This window comes from Hoplias malabaricus, chromosome 4 (assembly GCF_029633855.1).
Source record: "Hoplias malabaricus isolate fHopMal1 chromosome 4, fHopMal1.hap1, whole genome shotgun sequence".
NCBI classification, from domain to species: Eukaryota; Metazoa; Chordata; class Actinopteri; order Characiformes; family Erythrinidae; genus Hoplias; species Hoplias malabaricus.
In genome coordinates, this window is record NC_089803.1 from 24,199,834 (window position 1) to 24,218,824 (window position 18,991).

The 18,991-nt window shown below is 37.1% G+C and overlaps 2 protein-coding genes across 3 annotated transcripts in view; one reads left to right on the forward strand and one right to left on the reverse strand.

Moving 5' to 3' along the window:
* Positions 1-907: 907 nt before the first annotated feature.
* bbs12 (Bardet-Biedl syndrome 12) overlaps positions 908-18,991 on the reverse strand; it is a 59,253-nt gene continuing 41,169 nt past the window's right edge. The window contains exons 1-2 of one of the 2 annotated variants that reach the window (XM_066667941.1): positions 4,381-4,580; positions 908-3,468 (exon numbers count right to left, since the gene is read on the reverse strand). In XM_066667941.1, the coding sequence (XP_066524038.1) occupies positions 1,480-3,468; positions 4,381-4,392 (2,001 nt within the window). In that variant the 5' untranslated portion in view covers positions 4,393-4,580 and the 3' untranslated portion in view covers positions 908-1,479. Of the gene's footprint in view, positions 3,469-4,380; positions 4,581-18,991 lie in introns of those variants that run through there. The other variant, XM_066667940.1, reaches the window with a different exon arrangement.
* Positions 4,753-9,223, forward strand: cetn4 (centrin 4). The gene is made up of 5 exons (XM_066668118.1): positions 4,753-4,899; positions 6,346-6,501; positions 6,743-6,871; positions 7,148-7,285; positions 8,867-9,223. Exons 1-5 carry the CDS (start codon positions 4,897-4,899, stop codon positions 8,954-8,956), a joined length of 516 nt encoding a protein of 171 aa, XP_066524215.1. The 5' UTR covers positions 4,753-4,896; the 3' UTR covers positions 8,957-9,223.

The following is an 18,991-nucleotide window of genomic DNA, read 5'->3' on the forward strand; positions in this document are numbered from 1 at the left end:
TGCCAAAGATAAAAATAATACATTTGTCTGTTAGCTTCCTAAAATATGCATCAAAATGATGTGTAAAAAAACACATAAACAAAATTAAAGTGAGGTTTTCTGAGGGATAATTATTTCATGAGTTGGCTAAATAGACTTGAACTAGTCATAAGACATTCATGTGTGGAAATTTTCCCAAATAAACAGATTACTGTATTTCCTTTTTTTTTGTTTTCATAATTTCCTTCAGACAGACAAATAGATTAAGTGGGACAAAATTGCACCTCTCAGTGGAGACAAGTGGTAAAATCACTTAATTTCCTATTCTTGCCCACTAAGCTGGTGGCAGCATTTTTTTCTGTATTATTCGAGCTTCAAACTTGTGCTTAGTTAGGTTTGGTATTTTCTCTGCTTAACCCTGTCCAATATAGCTAATGGAGAATCCAAAAATTGAGCTAAATCAAAACATGGCCTGTCTAGAGAAGGTCAGCAGTTGCAAATTTGCACCGAAATTCAGTTAGACCTTTTCTGAAAGAAAATTGTCTAATTAAAAAAAATCCATATTTCTAAATACTGAGCCAATGCTAAATAAGTAGGTTAGTGCAAAACCAGCTCATTAAAACAAACTGAGAGGCATACCCATCTAGGCTCTGTTCATCACACAAATTAGAACAGAACAGAATTCAATTTTATTGTCATTGCACATGTCGCAAGTACAAAGCGACGAAATGCAGTTTGCATCCATCCACAAGGGCTTAGTATTAAAAAAATAAAAATATGTATATTGCAAATTACAAATTGTAGTTCATTATACCTATAATTTATGATGTGTAATTAAGGACAAAAATAGTGTATGGCTTTCTTTCACATAATATGAGACATTCTATCAGTTACTGTATACAATTTATAAAAAAAAATACAGGCCATTTGTTTTGGGTGTATAGATTTTTGGTGTATTTTATACAACTGATTAATTGACCTTTTATTGCACAGTGCCACCCGTGTAACAAAAACACTCTACAGTGGCATAATACATATTGAATGACAAAGACACAGTTATTTATAGAGGGAAGACTTACAAAAAGAAAAAAAGGGTCACAAAGCGTTCTGATGGGTACACATTTCTGCTCCATAATATTTCCCTTAGAAAAGCAAGAATTAATTAATATTTCATCCACCCAAAAATGTGATTCACATGTTAGAGTACACAATTTAACATCCATTATATAAATGATGCCTAAAAACAACTCTGCGTAACAGTAAAATGGATATATCCAGAACCATGTCAAACGTCACTTATGCGGTCATTAGACAATGGATTATGTGGAAATTGCTGTTTATATTTCATTTAGAACTGTTTTTTTTATTATTATATTTTATATATTTGCTTATTTTGAAAAATTAAATTATGTAAAATTTAACGAGTACAAGCTCAATATACAAATAAATAGAAATTTCTTTTAGTATACTTTGTAAATCACAAGTTTAAAAATGGTAGCATCAAAGAAACATGAGATCTCTATATTGACTCTCCTGATCATTTATTCCTGTAATTATCTCTGTGTCTGTCTGAAGGATCAAGAACACCAGATCAAGAGCTCTTCTCCAAACCTCAAACTTTACGGTCACATTATCATACACTCCTTCAATTTCAATGTTTCTCTCCACCGCACTGTGTCCTTCTGTTTCTCTCGATGATTGTATCGCATATGTGTGAAAATATTTTTTCAGAAAATCCTCTGCCATCTCAGTTCTCTGAGGGCTCCTTTTCTCAAAGTATTTTAGGTGCTGTGTTATGCATGTCCATGCCTGTGCTTTGCCCATGACTTGACCAGTGTTCACCATGAGAGTGGAGACATAGTCCATCCAGCCATCAGCCATCAGCTGTAGGATCATGGTCTCATATTGGGCTGTAGTTCTTGAAGCCTCTCTCTGGCTGGCTGTAGTGGATTTGGATACCCCTGTGTGTTTGTAGAGTTTGTGAATGCACAGCAATTCAGCAGCTCCTGCACCAGGTAACAATTTCCCATCATTGACTGCATGGTGCAGGCGATAAGCACAGCTCCAGAACTGGTCCTCCAGACTCTGGAGTTTAGCATGGACTGAGCTGGTGATGATTGCTGTGACCAGAGATGTTCCACTAGCAATGACATTCAATAGTGATTCACTCTTACCTTGACCATGATACTCTTTCAGCACCTTTACACTGACTCCAGTACCCACACATCGCTCACTGAGCTGTGTGATGTATGAAATGGGAATAGCTCCTGTAGTCACAGCAAAGTCATTCAGGATGTTTACCCTCACATGCTCAATAATAAGAATATTGTGACTGAGGCAGTGGTCTTTAAGCGTTGCATTGACCAATCCACTCACAAGCAGAACATCTATGCGGAGATTCAAAATTATTTCCAAAGCACCAAAGACCCACTCCTCTTCCTGGCTGACTCCCGTCAGGACAGAGCAATCACTAATGTATGTGACTTTTTTAGGCCTGTAAAAACCTACATGGCGGTACTGCTCACTCATATCGCCACTCACAAGTCCAATTTTTAATGTCCGCTCTTTGAAATGCTTGACGACTGATACTTGCTCAACGCACAACATAACAACATATCCATGGAGGACACAAGAGTGCTTTTCAGTAAGCCCTGCCAATGGGCATGTCACTAATTTATCAATTTCTAGAACTTTATGTCTTTTATGTTTTGCACATGTAGATTGAATCCTGCTAGCCTCCATCACTAAATTCATAGAGGCCTCACATCCATGGCTGACAGCTTCAGCTAGTTTAACTATATCAAATGTGTCTGGGTTTCTTTGATAAGAAGCTTCCACTGTTTGTGTCTCTGTGCAAACTAAACTGAAGTGCCTGCTGTGCTTAAGTTTTATTCTATGCTTTGAAGGAAGTTTCTCTTTGATGGACGATAAGTTAGGCAATCCGTTCATTTCTTTAATAGTGTTCTGAGTGGATGTCAGCACCTCTGCATTCAGTGAAACCTCTGTAGTTAAGCCATCATCAGGCTTTGTACGCTTACCACATCGCTGTTCCTTCAATAAAGCACCATTACCAACTACCTCTTCCAATGTTAAGGCATTATGCCTGCAGACCTCCACACAGAGTTCCAGGCCATGGGACATGCTACTTATAATGTGTGGAATAGAGATGCCTTTATTAAGACACTCCAGTGCCACCCTGCTCCAGATCCCTGCCAGGAAAACCAGTGAGCTTGTGCCTGAATGCACCGTCTTCTGATGGGCCTCAGTGGTCTCGTAGAGCAACTGCCCCACAGAGCTACTGAGCTCCAGCTGCTCCAGCAGACGGTAACAGGAGCAAACCAGTGCTGTCTCCCCAGTCATCTCATCTTGGATAAACTTGTAGCTTTTTCTAGGGCCCAAAAATGCATGTGTTGCAGCAGCCATGGCTTCCAGTTGCTGGAGTCCAACATGGCGACCCTGGTTTATTGCTCTGATTCCCAGAACTGACATCTGTGAACCAATGGAAACAAAATACAAGGTTATGGTGCTGAAGCTGGTGGTAAGACTAAAGCTGCCTCCCAGACTGTCTACTACACAATACTACTATGCATTATATATAAACATTAAAAGTGTGAGGCAGGCAAGTACACAACCTATTAACACACTACACACTGCTTCTTACTAACATGACACTGTAGTCTGTTATCTGTTTTTGTTTTCCAAAGGTTGAAACTCAAATATCTTCCTCCCAGTTCACAGTTTCTGTAATAAAATACTGATTTCTGTACTAAAATAGTGCATTGTATCGCAGATAAATCAATAAATCAATTTATATTCCATATAATCTTCACATCACTCTGTCTAACATTTAATACCCACCATCTGTAATAGTATTAGTTTTATAATCTGTTACGTGCACTAAGCAGAGCACTATATGGGACGGAGTCCTTTCGGTTTCCCATTGGACTGCGTGACAAAAGTGTCCAACATTACCATACCCAAAAATTTGACTTCTAAGTAGTTCTAAGTATGCACTGTGAATCTTTTTAGTACACTCCATTTTCACACCTGTTTCTCTAGTACATACTATACTATATAAATCCAACCTCCTCCTGGGGTGCACTAGTTAACTTCACCAGAGTGCTTGTCTGTATTATGGTAGTTCACCAAACTAGCCACCAGTGGTCCCGCATCCTTCATCCCGACCAATGCATTAGCCGGCAAAGCACAACAAAATCATCGTGTTAAGAGTGCGGTGTTCAAATGTTTTAATGCAGTTATTATAACATTCATAAGGTACCCAGAAACATGCTCTAAATAGGCATAAACACTTTAGACTACTGCCAAATCACAATTTTGTCCTTTAAACCCGTAGAAATACAAAAAAAAAAACACTTTCTCATATGACTACAACCAACGTACCCTTGCATCCATGGGTGGCTCAAGATAAACGAGTTTGTCGTTTTAAGCTCTTTTAACAGGCCATCCTCGTCTCCGGAAGAATACTGTAAACATAAGAAGCAGCCAAAGCCTGGCCGAGATTAAGGGACACGGAGGTGACCGAGTTACGACGTGAAAACACAGACCTTCTAAGGAACGAGCTCCGAAATCCGTACACACATCCACGGTGGAGGTAGTGGATAACACGCATGCGCTCTGTGGACTACAACTAAATCCGCTGCTTGTTGCTAAGCGACACACTAAACGAACCTACAACTGACACTCAAACCCCCAAAGTCCCACCTACTCTACTTCGATTTGTCCGATGGTAGCGTTCGACGAATAAATCTCGATTTTAATTGGACCCCTTGGCTGTCACTTAACGTGTGACCCCGCCCATTAAAAAAAGTTGTTTGACACCATTGAGTTCTAGATCAAGCCTAACGGCTGTTTGAATTTGTTTCATTTAAAGAAAAACTTGACTGTTTAGGGTGCACCATGGTAAGACTTTCCCTCACTCACTCACTCACTGTGATCTGAAGCGAAAAGTGCGGTGTGACATGTAAATTGTTCCAATTTAGTTCAAGCAGCGCTCGCCTGAGAAATGTTATTGTTAGCTCACGTTAGTCAGCTAGCGATGGTGAGCTAACGTAAAGGTTGGGTTGTTGTGTTATAGCTACCACTAATGTTAGTGTTCTGGTTTTGCTCTGTTATTAAGTTAACTAAACAGAAGTAATGATCTGCTATATTTAAATCTAACCTGGCTGCTGTACCTCGAGTCTATCCGGACGCGTTGTGCTGCAACACTAAACTTGTATTTCTTTACCGAAATAAGTAGCACTATGTGTGTTTACACACGCTTAGTGTTGTCTCTGCTCCCATGGCCTTACTATAAAGAAGTGCACAACGACAGAGAAGTGTTTAAAAGAGCGTATATATGCTACATTTACTTTATTTTTCCTCGAGGTCACTTTATGTGGTTCTGTTCACCAAAAACTGTCAAATATTATTTTACACGATCATTTTCCAAACTCCACTATCTCTTAAAATTAAACTACTGCAAATTTAAAATGCGTATAGATGTGTAAATAATCTCTGTTCTGGATAACTGCCAGGTATTAAGCCTAAAATATTAATTAATATATTGAAATCACAATTTGAAAGTGCAATTTTCCATTCACGAGCTGCAGTTTAAATCATAGCCAAGTTGTAAATGGGGACATTAAGGTTATAACACAGTTAGAGCCATCAGAGGCAACCAAACACTATGCTGTGTACATGACAACAGCCACAACTAAATGACAGCCTGGGCCTCTACATTCAGTATTAAAGCCTTCTGAGTTGTTTGTGTTTATTTGTTTTTAAAAACAGGTGTATTCCACAAAGTAAGATTTCTCAGTTAACCAGTTAACTTAAGCCCAAATTTAAGTAATGTTCAGTGGGTATCACCCTAAGCTCTGTTCCTATTGGACAGGCTTGACTTTGGGCTTAAGTTAGCTGGTTAACTGTGAAATCCTTCTTTGTGGAATAGCCCCCAGGCCTTGACCTTAATTTACAGAAAATAATTGTTGGAATTTAACTTGTAGTCGTAATAATGGTCTGAAAATTTGCAGTTAGTTATTTTCCCCAAATCACTCATCCTTACCCTGTATTGGGCCTCATTCTAAATGCAGGCCAGACATACACACCATCCTGTGGTATGGCTGATATGTGTAAATATGTTTTAAATATTAACACAGTGAAGTCAATTAATTTGTTTAGTATTATGTTTTACGTTTGATACATTGTACTCCCCCCTCCCCCCCTATTTTTTAATCAATAAATGTGATAGGACTCGGGTGCCATGTATAAAGCCAGTTTATTTGCATTATATATATTTCTTTTATACTGGTAAATATTGAGTGTATATACCGCTTTAACATGAATGAGCACACTGTGTTAATACAGGCATCTAACTTCAGAAAACCCAGTACAGCAGCAAACCAGCGAAAGAAAGCTGGACCCAAACCAGAGCTGACAGAGGAACAGAAACAGGAGATCCGAGAGGCGTTTGATCTCTTTGATACCGATGGTTCAGGGACAATTGACGTTAAGGAGCTGAAGGTAATAGAATACAGGGGAGATGCTAAATGCATTTTGTCAAATTATCTGAAAACCCCACTAAGGTAGTGCTCAGTACACTTTAATAAACAAACAAAACAAATGTATACAAAAAGAAATGATATATAAATAAGCATTTGTATTAATTGTTTATATATTAGTCAGGCATAAGAACAGTGTAACCAAATAACATCTGGGTATTTGATTTTTATTTACTTATTCATTTATCTTTTCTCTCATTAAGGTTGCTATGCGAGCTCTTGGTTTTGAGCCAAAGAAGGAGGAGATAAAGAAAATGATTGCTGACATTGATAAAGAAGGCTCAGGCACTATTGACTTCAGTGACTTTCTCTCCATGATGACACAGAAAATGGTGCATTTTCTAAGTAGACAGAAAAGAGAAATGCATGATAAAAATATCACAGAGCTAAAATTAGCATCGCATATAATTCCAACAAAATTTATATGTACACTTAGCATAATAAACAATTTGCATATAGTATACTTTTCTGAATGTCCCTCTATGACTTGCATTGTCTACATGTATGTGTATATATTGCCAGCAAATTTATTTATTTATTGTTTGTTTGTAGAGCAAAGTGAAACGGTGTCATAGCTTGCTGTTTTTGTGATTGTTTTTTCCATACAGAGTGAAAAAGATTCTAAAGAAGAAATCCTGAAAGCATTCAGGTTGTTTGATGATGATGGAACAGGCAAAATTTCATTTAAAAATCTAAAACGTGTGGCCAAGGAACTTGGAGAGAACCTCACAGATGAGGAACTACAGGTCAGTCTGGTAATGTGAGAAAATATTCAGGAAAAATTACATATGTTCAGGAGATATATAAAGGAGAAACAATGAAATACTATGTCAGCCTCGCCCTGGCCATTTATTATAAACACTTGCCAGGTAAGTGAACTCTGGAAGTCTCCCACATACCATCCATCATTGGAAATGGATTACCATATGACATTCACTGACCACATATTTTTAGGGTGATGAATAATTCTTATTACAGCATTTCTTTTTCCTTCATAAGTGATGAGCTGGTTCCAGAACCTACCCAGGTTCACTGGGTTAGCAAAGCAGGAAAACAAACAGAATGCCAGTCTATCACAGGGCACCACACGCTCAAGCAGTCACTCACACACCCACTCCTTTGGACAATTTTACACTGCCAATACACCTACCAACATGTGTGTTTGGATTGTGGGAGGAAGCCAGAGGATGGCACAGTGGCTTGGTGGTTAGCATGTTCACCTCTCAGGGCTGTGTAGAGTTTCAGTGTTCTCCCTGTGTCTCCCACAGTCCAAAAACTTGGAGATTGGTCTAATTGGCTGCTCTAAACCTGTCCTGGTGTGAACCCCCTAGTGCCCATCACAGTCCTCCAGGGGGATGGTCATTCACTAATGAGAGGACCAGTGTGTATGTGTATTGAGCATTGAATGAAATGGCGTTCTATGCAGTGTTGTTTTTAAAGTTTTCTCGGGTATCTAGAAAGGTGCTCTATAAATGTTACTATGAATAAAAAGACCTGCAGGAAAGTCTCACAGACACAGGGAGAACACAGAAGATTCTTCATATACACTCTTAGTACAGTCACACAGCTCCAGGGACCTGGAGGTTTTGGGTTCGATTCCTGCTCCGGGTGACTGTCTGTGAGGAGTTGGTGTGTTCTCCCTGTGTCTGCGTGGGTTTCCTCCGGGTGCTCCGATTTCCTCCCACAGTCCAAAACAATGTGTGTGTCTGTGTTGCCCTGTGAAGGACTGATGCCCCCTCAAGGGGGTATTCCTGCCTTGCGCCCAATGATTCCAGGTAGGCTCTGGACCCACCGCGAACCCTGAATTGGATAAGCGCTTACAGATAATGAATGAATGACAGATTACAGTTTTAGTAATGATATTAAAGTGTGTTTAAACATTAAGTCAGGGTTAAGAATTTCACTAATTGCATTAAATTCACAAATTACACATACATTTCCATATTTATCTCACTGCTGTACTAAGAATGAACAGTGGTCCTGTGGCGGGCCCTTTCCACTCAAGGATGAGGTGGAATAAATTGTGCAGCCACAGATGGAATATCATGTCTATTTAAATATAAATAGTGCAACTACATGGTAGGTGTACCTGATGTCAGTATGAGTATTTTATGAGGTGTTCAAATACAGAGGTTGTAGAAAATAACAATGATTTTCATAACAATTCTGTATTATATTAAAAATAAATAAAAACACCCAGGTATCATGTTCCATTAAATGTGATGCCGACCAGTACAGATTAGATTGCATCAGGGAAATGTTTTTGTCTGATGACTGTCTAAAGATTTGTTCCACATCGTTTTAAATCCCCTTTTCCACTCTGTCAGGAAATGATAGACGAGGCAGACCGAGATGGTGATGGAGAAATCAACGAACAGGAGTTCTTACGGATAATGAAGAAAACCAACTTGTACTGAACTTTTTTAATCTCTCTTCTTTCTTACTCTAATCTAATCTTACTCTATCTTGCTCTCCATTTTCTCAGTTGTGTTACTTTGTCTTGATTTCATCTTCATTCTCTCACACACCATTGGCACTATAAAGCAACAATTTGGAAGAAACAACTTCCTTGCGGCATCTTTGAAAATTTGATATGTTTTCTTTCTGAGATTTATTTAATGAACACATTTTGTACAATATTTAATAAAATACATGTATTCACGTGCATTTTAGATTTTCTTTTTCTATATATTAACCTATTTAATTAAGGATCATTTGATTTCAGGTGACATAAATTTAAAGGCACTCCATTTTGAATGTCTGCTTTGCTGCAGGGGGCAACCTTGTATTTGCTTGGTATTAACAAGGCATATAAAATTTCGAGTCATTACCAAATTATTCTGAACCCACATATGAAAACATTCAGTGCGGTTGTGAAGAAAAGCCTGAAACACACACATTTTCAGCATTTTCAGATATGTATACTGACATTTAAACTCATAGGAATATGAATTTGTTCTTCGCATATATTTAAACAGATTCTGCATTTTACCCCAAAGAAAATATCTGACACCGTGTCAACTTTAGTACTGGAAGAGACAGTTTGATTCCTAGGATTTACCATATAAATGGTATTCTGAACACCAGAATGTGTTTTGCATTCAATAAACATCTTGTTAGAAGCAGCAGTCTGAATTGATTGTAGGTATGAATATTTGATACAGCTTCAAGATTTAATTTGAATATTTAATTCTCATTATAACACAACATTCACACATTAAAATAAAACAAATAAAAAACAATGCACTGCCAGGACTGTTTGTTTATTCTCCCTGATTAATATTTAAAAAGTTGGTATCTGGGATATAGACATTGAGAGTGCATGAGAAACTACATTTTACACTGGACCTTGACCTGTTGTTAATTTTAATAAATCCAGCAAGGAGCATAAATCCCTAGCTTCTGTATGTAGGTCCACATTTTATTTCTTCAATTTTATAATGTCATGTGCATATTTCATAGTGTAATACTCATCATATTCATGCATAAAATATCTAAATAAAAACCCAAGGTTCAATATTAAAGTTAACACAATGTCACAGGGACGGAACACAACTACATAAAATTGTGAGACCCTTACTCAAAATGAAGAACTGAAATTAATTCATGATCTTGCAGACATGTCGTGCAGGAGCAGTAGTCCACAGAGCAGCATGCTGCATCATGTGGCAGACCATCAGCAGTGAAAAGTCTACAGAATTACTCAGCCTTTCTAAGTGAAATGAACTGTATATTACTCAAATGACTGAGACCAACTACAGATGACTAACATGTCAGTAAAAGTGATTTTGAACTTAATGTTTGAAGGTTAAGCCACTGAGATGCTCAACATGAGTCTACCTGATGTAGAATATTAGTCTAAGAGATCAGAACAGTGTTACTCTACAAAAGTTTCTAACTGCCTATAGATAGGTACCTTCTACTGCCCATACCTGTTTTATAAACAGGAATTTTGTCATGGTGCTTATTTTCCGAACACTTCGCTAAAATGATGAAGCGTCGGAGGGCAGGCTGAGCGTGGGGTGAAAGTGCCGTTAACAAAAGTTTCAGGCACCAAAAAAACTCAAAATGGAAAATAGCAAACCATGAAATCAAATGCGTCAAGCAGTTTATATGATTAGCAAGTCTGTTTTTAACAGTTTGTTGGTCAACTATTCATACATTGTTTATAAATGTCATGGTGCTTTTAAACAGAAAAACAACTTGCTTGCTATGCCACCTTGATATCTTACATCTCTCAGTTAATGACTGAAATACGATACTTTCATATGCACTTTTAATATAGGAAAGTGCAATTCTTAAATGAAAATGAACCTTGTGTTCATCTAGTCACTATTCCCTTTCTTTCACACTGCTAATACAGAGGTCAACAGTAAGATTGTAAACTTGTCAGTCAGTGTCTTACTGTGAGGACTAGCTCAACAAAAGACAACAATTTAGACAACAGATAACGATGTTTCCTCATTTTTGTTGAAGGTAGAAAGATGTGTACAGCATTTATGGAATAGATTTGATTATTGACTAACGTTTCCTAACTTTGTAAGTTTCAGGCTGTGTCCGAAAGGGCCCTCTAATTACGTTTTTAGGGAACTAAACAGTGTCTCACTATATAGCAGAATTCTAATGAGGGATCAGGGAGCCATTTCTGTCTCAGCCTACATTTTTGCACTACACAATAAATAGTCATGCCCTGTCAAATACATTGTCATTAATAACTTGCTCAATTAGACAAAAAAAAAAAAACGAAAAACAAAAGTCACACTAAATAAAATACAAAATTGTTAAAAAAAAAAAAGTTCTGTAATATTTTACCTAATATTTCAAGTGTTTATGACAACTTCTGCTGGTTCATTCTTCCGGAAATTTAGATACAATGTAAAGGGAGTTAGATTTGTCAGTAAAAAAAACCATCCAGACAAAAAAATCTGAGCTGAGGCATACATTTTGCCATTTCTGTGTCCATTACCATCGTTTAAGCGCTAAAGAATAACTCTTCCCAGAAACATTTTGAAGTCGGTTGCACTAGAAAAGCATGCCCCACTTAGTAATATACCCCCAGCTCTTATAGGAAAATTAGCTTTGAAGCTGCAAATCATACTCCCACATGCAACATTCTGGTCAACAAGTGGCCTCTGGGTTCCTTTACATCTCACAGTTTCCCGAATAAAATATACTTTAATCTTAAACAAATGCTTGCCAATTAACCATTGAATGTTAGGAATGTATCACTGCTTCAGATATATTCAGAAATGTTACTATTAACCCGGATTAACACAAAAACATCTCGTTATGAGGCAGTGCAGAGAACCACTGTTGATTTTCCTAATTACATGTACTCCATACATTTTAACTTCATTTAGATTAAATGACTGCAAGTTGAGGCAGACTTATAAAATGACATTCAAATGGGTTTACAATAAAGCTGAACATATGAAAAAGTCAGAAATCAAAGAAATGTACTAAATTCGAGTTTTGGTCTCTTAACATCTGTCCTAAATCTAACACTGTACATTTTAGTGTTGTCCTGCTTTGACATATACTTAAGAAAAAAAAACGTATTATATGATTATGAGGATCAGGGTGCCACAGCAGGAAAACCTCTAAACACACCGGAGCACTGCGATAAGAGATGGAACATCTGAAAGTCAGTTTAAAGGTCAAATTGAATATCTATAACTTTCTTTTCCTTTATGTTGATGCACTATTTATGTTCAGATGTATGTTGATCATTTTTAATAAAGTTGCCTTTAGTGGTGTTTAAAAAGACACTTTGAATCAATGACATATGTCTTTATCTTTCAACCTTTAATGGGTGGGTGAAAGTATTGTGTGGATTATTGCTTTACCAAGATTCCTTCCTTGTCTGCTTATCCAGGAACACACCCTGGAGCAGGTGGCAGTCGTTCGCAGGATGATACACACTCGCACACCTATGGACACCTTTGAGTCGCCAATCCACCTACAAACATGTTTTTTTGGACCACGGGAGGAAACCGAAGCACCCGGAGGAAACCCATGGGGAGAACACACCAAACTCCTCACAGAAGGTCACCCGGAGCAGGACTTGAACCAACAATCTCCAAATCCCTGGAGCTGTGTGACTGCAACGCCTCCTACTGCACTACTGTGCTGCCCTAGCTAACACACTAAATGTAGATATTCTTGTCCAAATAATAAGCTTCATAAGGGTTTGCAATTTTGCATTAAGAAACAACACAATTCACATATCTGAAATTTCTTTTGAAACCTTAAAATAAATTTACTTTTTAAGCAAATCCAAGCATGAGCCTTTTAATTAGCAGTTCTTCGGTAACAAAAAATGAGGGGTCCTTGAAAAGCAGGGCCTATCAGTGGAACAAAACTAGAGACATATATGACACCAACATGAGCAATGCTGAACTGCATTGGATGACAACAACGTTTCAAAGATTTGATCTTACAAACTCTACTTAATCATTCATTCAAAAGAGTGCCTCTTTACCGCATACACTGAAATTGCTTGCATAGCTCTTCTATTTGTAAATAAAGAACTTGCTAAACTTAGACTTATGTCATTTCAGAGTTGACTGAGTTCTATTCTAGAATTATAAACAGGATGTTCACAGGTACAGACACAGTATGTCAGTCTGGCATACACAAGCTTTTAAAACAGTTATTCCTAATGTACAGAGACACCCATAGAGGCCATCCCCCACCCACACCCTGCTGTCTTCCTGTACGTTTACCGTAATATCCGCAAAACCAAGCTCTCATTCTGAATAACTGTGAAAACTGAAGCACTTATGTTGCTTTACACAACACCAATATCATGATAATGCTCAGTATTTGTGATTTGTACATGCAAATATGTTTTGGTTTCTTGTGATGATTTCCTGTTTAAAAGCTGTATTGTAAGAATGTGAAAAATATATGGATCTATACTTTTTAATTTAATTAAACAGTTTTGCATATATGATGACTTTTTTTCTTGTCACCCTTTTATATGTTAACACTGATTGTCAGCCAAGTTTTACAGCCAAAACCACATCCTCAGAATTTTCCCACAAGGACTTTAAGCCAGTCTGAGGAAAGAAAACAAAAACCAAAACAATGTTTGTTTGTTTTTTTGTTGTTGTTGGTTTTTTTATGAACTGAGACAAAATCACAAACATTATTATGCTTATCTCTATTAAAATACAAACTTTGATCTCTCTAATTGGTTAATTATGTACCAGGTAACACACAATGAATATAATTTGAACTAATTTGTTTTCATTAACCGTTGTTTTGTATCTGGATTGTATTTGGACATATGAAGTACAAATTATTTTGAGATGTTTTTTAACATAATGTTTGTCAGCGTTATCAGTTCAGTAAGCAAGAGGAAAATTCAGTGGAAGCAGAACTAATAATCTTAAATATGGTTGCCACCCCACCTTTCACAGTGTGCTTTCAGCTTAATGACAAAGTAAAAAAAGAACCCATCAAAAATGTGCAAGGACCTGAAAAAAGGAGGAACATAAGAACAAAGAACAAAGGAGGAACATAAACAGAGAACACTGCAACAATAAATGTCTAATATTTGCATATGAGCATTTAGAAATAATGAAGTTTCTTTCAGAACACTGTATTCTGCCCAGACAAAACAAAAACAAAGCTCTGGAATTCATTCTGTAAGTTTCAGAGAACGAAAGAAAGGTTGCCTTTGTGATTCAAAAGAACTGCAAACCCACAGTCAAGTATGGAGGTGGGAGAAGCAGCATACAGGGCTGCTTCTCTGCAAACAATACTTTAATCAGATTAAACAGCTGAAGCTTTTGATCTTTATCTTTATACTTATCTTTTGATCTTTAATTACTGACATCATTAATCATATAACAAGACAAAAACAAAAGGTGATGTAGCCATAGACATCACAGGTTTATACAACTGTGTATAATAAAATATTAATATTTGAGAATATTTGTATATTATATTTACAAATGCAAATTTAAAAGGCATGTGTAAATTTGAATTAGATAAACACAGGTATTACATTTAAATTATTAATAATAATGATAATAATATCACATTCTCTCAACCGTATATTAAAAATGTATACAATTTACTGTAGATGGAAGCTGCAGGGTAAATACTACGATGGTAAACATAAAATATGTACCAATAAAAAATAATGCTGTGTAATATATTTATGAGTATATGAACTACATGGTCTAATTTATACATAAATCAAATCAATAGAATCTCAGTACAATGAAATGTATGCAGCCATCAGAAAACCCTTCAGACCTAAATGTGACTCATGACTCATGATATTTGCTGGCCAAATTCCATATTTATACCACACTAATAGACCACTACAAAACCATACGTTTGTAAAGCAACCCACACAACATTCACAAGCAAAACCAATAAACAACCAGGCCACTGAGACAGCAACCAAGTGAAAGTACAAATGTTTGCTTAGTCTTGTATCAGAGCTTTATTTAAAAGGAGGCAGCATAAGCATGTTTTATTTATGTATATGTTCATGTTTTTTTTCTAAACTGGGGGAGCATTAAAGCAAACATATCAGAAGCTGGTAAGCTGGTTTCATTCAAGCCACAACTTAGACTTTTACACTTCAAGGACCAACTTTGATATTCAAATCATGTGGTTCATCTGATTTACCTTTTTTTGTTTAGAGAGAGAGAGAGAGATTTCAGAGACTGTGGCGTAATTCTCACTTTTTACTTTAAAATTCCAAAATTGATTAACCCATAGTTATGAAATCCTATACATTTAATATAAATTCGGTATTCATAGTTTTCTCATCGTGCAAAAAGGGTAAGTGTAAATAATGTCAAGTCCACTGTCTAAACAGGTTTGATTACGCATTTGAATCAGGAAATTGGCTGAGCCCATCATGTTACGTAATTATGTCAATTTTCATTTCTTCTATGGCATTTGGTAAACACTCTTATCAAGAGCATCTTAGAACTGAATCGTTTAAATCAACAGGTGGTAGTTGGGTTAGGAATCTTGCTCAAGGGCTCTGATTGTTCTGGCACAGTTTGAAAGAAAAAGAAAGGAATTTATCCCTAATATGCAGTGCTACCCACCATGATATACCAACCACATCATCGATGTGCTCAGCACATACTTGGCATTGTTGATGATACTGTGTCATACGTACATTTGTGTTACATGTTTTTCTTTCTGAAAATGAGTGTGTGGTGCCCTGTGATGGACTGAGTCCCTGTCCAGGGTGGATAGGCTAACACCGTGACCCTGAACTGGATAAGCTGCTGAAGTCAATTAAAGATTGAATGAATTTCTCTTTCTTTACTAAACTACTGTGTTAAGGCCAACAATCACAGATAGCCTCTCTTCTCTCATTTCCCCTCTATCACTTTATCTTATTTCATTTGAGCAGTTCTCCTTTTAATTACTGATGCTTGTCCATTATTAAACTTCACATTACATACACCTGTAACCAAGGGTGGCTTGGTTACAGGAGGAAAGTTGTGAGTAATTATGTTTTTGCTTGAAGGCCATCTCTGTTTCTTCCATGAGCTGAGACAGAGAATCCATCTGTCAGAGGAATCCCCAGATTCCCTCTCGTCCTGCAGGGGGTCACCTGGGATTTCCCCACAGTGATGACACACTACAAGGCATCAGCACCAACAGTCCCCCACCCACCACTTCCTGCTTTGTCAGGACCAGGTCCTGTCATTGGCCTCCAAGGGCTTCTTTCACAGAGTCAGCGTGACCTCATTTCCTTCACCCTGAGGTTTGTGACTGATTTCGTCATCTTCGTAATCAGGAAATCAGTAAAGATATTACTAAGTATTAAATATAAAATTAGTGTTGCAGGTATAATTATTTACTGAATTATTCAATTATTCTGTTACTGCTCATGTCCTCTGGACAATGTTTTTCTGGATTGTGCTGCATGTATTTAGTTACAAAAAACTATAAAGTTGATTAAGTAATACCTTAAGTCTCTGGGGGTTATTTGTATAGAGATTGTATCTAGTTCTTATCAGTGTAGTACAATTTTCAGATATGCACACTACATTTAATCCCTGTCAAGTAACCCAGATCTTAATATTTCACCTAAATCCAAACGTAATGACTGGTTTTCTGAAAGAAAAGATTAATCCTTGTTCTGGATTACACCTCATTCTGAGCAGAAAGTCTTCACTGAAAGGACAATACAGTCCTTGATAATTTTCAATTTCTGTTTGTAATTTCAATTAGGGTTTGTATTTTCCTAATGGACATAATTGATCTACACCTTCCAGGGGTTTACAAACAAGCTATATTTGCCACATATGTCAAAAAGAAAAAAAAAAAAAAAGAAAAAAACAACAACTTCCTATTGTTGTTACAGTTTGGATGGGAAGGCACATGCAGCTGTAATCATGTCCCACACACACATAAACACACTCTCTCCCTCTCTCGCTCTGTCACTCTCTAAAGCACACACAGAAACAAACACCTTCTGTTGATTCAGAATGGGAAGAGGAACTGAGAAAACTTTATATTCTCCTTCCAAGAGCAAAGAAAGATACATTAGATATACCATTAAATACACACATTTAAACACACATTCACAAACAAACACACACCCCTTGGTTGAACAAATTTAATGTAAAAGGATCAGTCAATATTTGATCCCTGAGTCTTTCCAATCTCAACCAAAGAACTGGCTTTTCTGCATTCTCAAGGATTTCATATAAAGGTAAGATTACAACTACAGTCAGTATGAACAGCGCCTAATTAAATAATCAATAGTTGATCAACATCAGAATCAATTACAGCTGAACAGATTGCAGGAACAGAGCTGCCTTGTCACCCTTGGCAGCCTTATAAGTAACTTGTTTTATGTATTTAATAAACTTAAATGCAATTTATCCATACTGCTCTTTGATTTTGTTTTTTAAATTTGTAAAAATGTTGTATTTGTGTGGCTGGGATTTATAAAACAAACTATTTTGATCTATCACAACAAATGACTGAATTAACACTTGCAAAGATCTTCATAGGACACTGACTCATTCTTTGAAAGCAGTTATAATAACAGGCCGAGTGAAACCCGCAGAGATAAGATTAAAGTTTATGGCTCTTTTTAGAGACCTCTAATGTGTTTAACTTTCTTTCTCGTTTACTTTTTTCAGAGTGAGACTCAAAGTGAGAGAGTCAGTCATGCAAGAGTTTGGAGAAAGTGTGCCCAGTTTAGGAGAAATTTGATGAGCAATCAAACAGCTAAGCAGCAAATCCGTGGGCTGCTGGAGGAGTTTAGTGGCTTCAGTCTATTCTTCATTCAGATTCTACTGAGCTTGCTTGTGAAAACACAAGGTGCAGATTATTAACAGAACATAATGGAAAAGTAAAAAAAGTAAAAAAAACTATCATTAATCAGTGCCAATATCTCTGCACAATCACATCAGCATTATGAAAATACTTTTATTCATTCATTCATTCATTATCTGTAAGCGCTTATCCAATTCAGGGTCATGGTGGGTCCAGAGCCTACCTGGAATCATTGGGCGCAAGGCGGGAATACACCCTGGAGGGGGCGCCAGTCCTTCACAGGGCAACACAGACACACATTCACTCACACAATCGGACACTTTTGAGTCGCCAGTCCACCTACCAACATGTGTTTTTGGACTGTGGGAGGAAACCGGAGCACCCGGAGGAAACCCACGCAGACACAGGGAGAACACACCAACTCCTCACAGACAGTCACCCGGAGCGGGAAATGAACCCACAACCTCCAGGTCCCTGGAGCTGTGTGACTGCGACACTACCTGCTGCACCACCATGCCGCCGAAAATACTTTTAGTTAAACAAAATTATGAGAGGCTATAAACAGTTTGTCTGTCTGATTGTAATTCAAAATGGACAGATTAGATTGCATTTCTGTAAATGAGAAGTAATTCCATATTAGCTGCTTAAGATACAAACTTCATTTCAGGACAAGATGGAACATTTATAAAATACAATAAAAATGAGGTTGACCTAATTGGTTTTATTTTGTAAACATAAAATTGATGCCTGTAACTCACTCCAAATAGTTAGTAATATAAGGAGCTGAGAACAAGAGTGAACAGTTTTTAGAACATTAAAATTACATATTGGTAATAGGCGAGGGTAACATTATTGGGTGTTAAAAAAAAAATACTTCTGAGAAGTGAACTGTGAGAGAATGGTCAACATTGCTCAGTGGAAGACCGCAAAGAACTTAGTCAGTGTCACTGGAGAGCGGAGGATGACTCACTAGCCATTTTATACCTGACCTGCAGTGGTACTAATCACTGAAGAACAGGGTGAAAGGCATCTATCTAAGTTTAAAATGGAGAAAACAGAGAGATGCTTATTAGTTAATTCAAGTCAAACTTAATTTTCTATGCTCCCCATTTGCATGCTAATTATGCCTTACTCTTGTAAGTATTCCAAAATGTCTGTAAAGTGAAAACAATTTT

Excerpts from the sequence above, each read along its gene's own strand:
- cetn4 (XM_066668118.1), top strand. Across the intron at positions 6,502-6,742 it reads TTGACGTTAAGGAGCTGAAG|GTTGCTATGCGAGCTCTTGG; the intron begins GTAATAGAATAC and ends TCTCTCATTAAG. Across the intron at positions 7,286-8,866 it reads TCACAGATGAGGAACTACAG|GAAATGATAGACGAGGCAGA; the intron begins GTCAGTCTGGTA and ends CCACTCTGTCAG.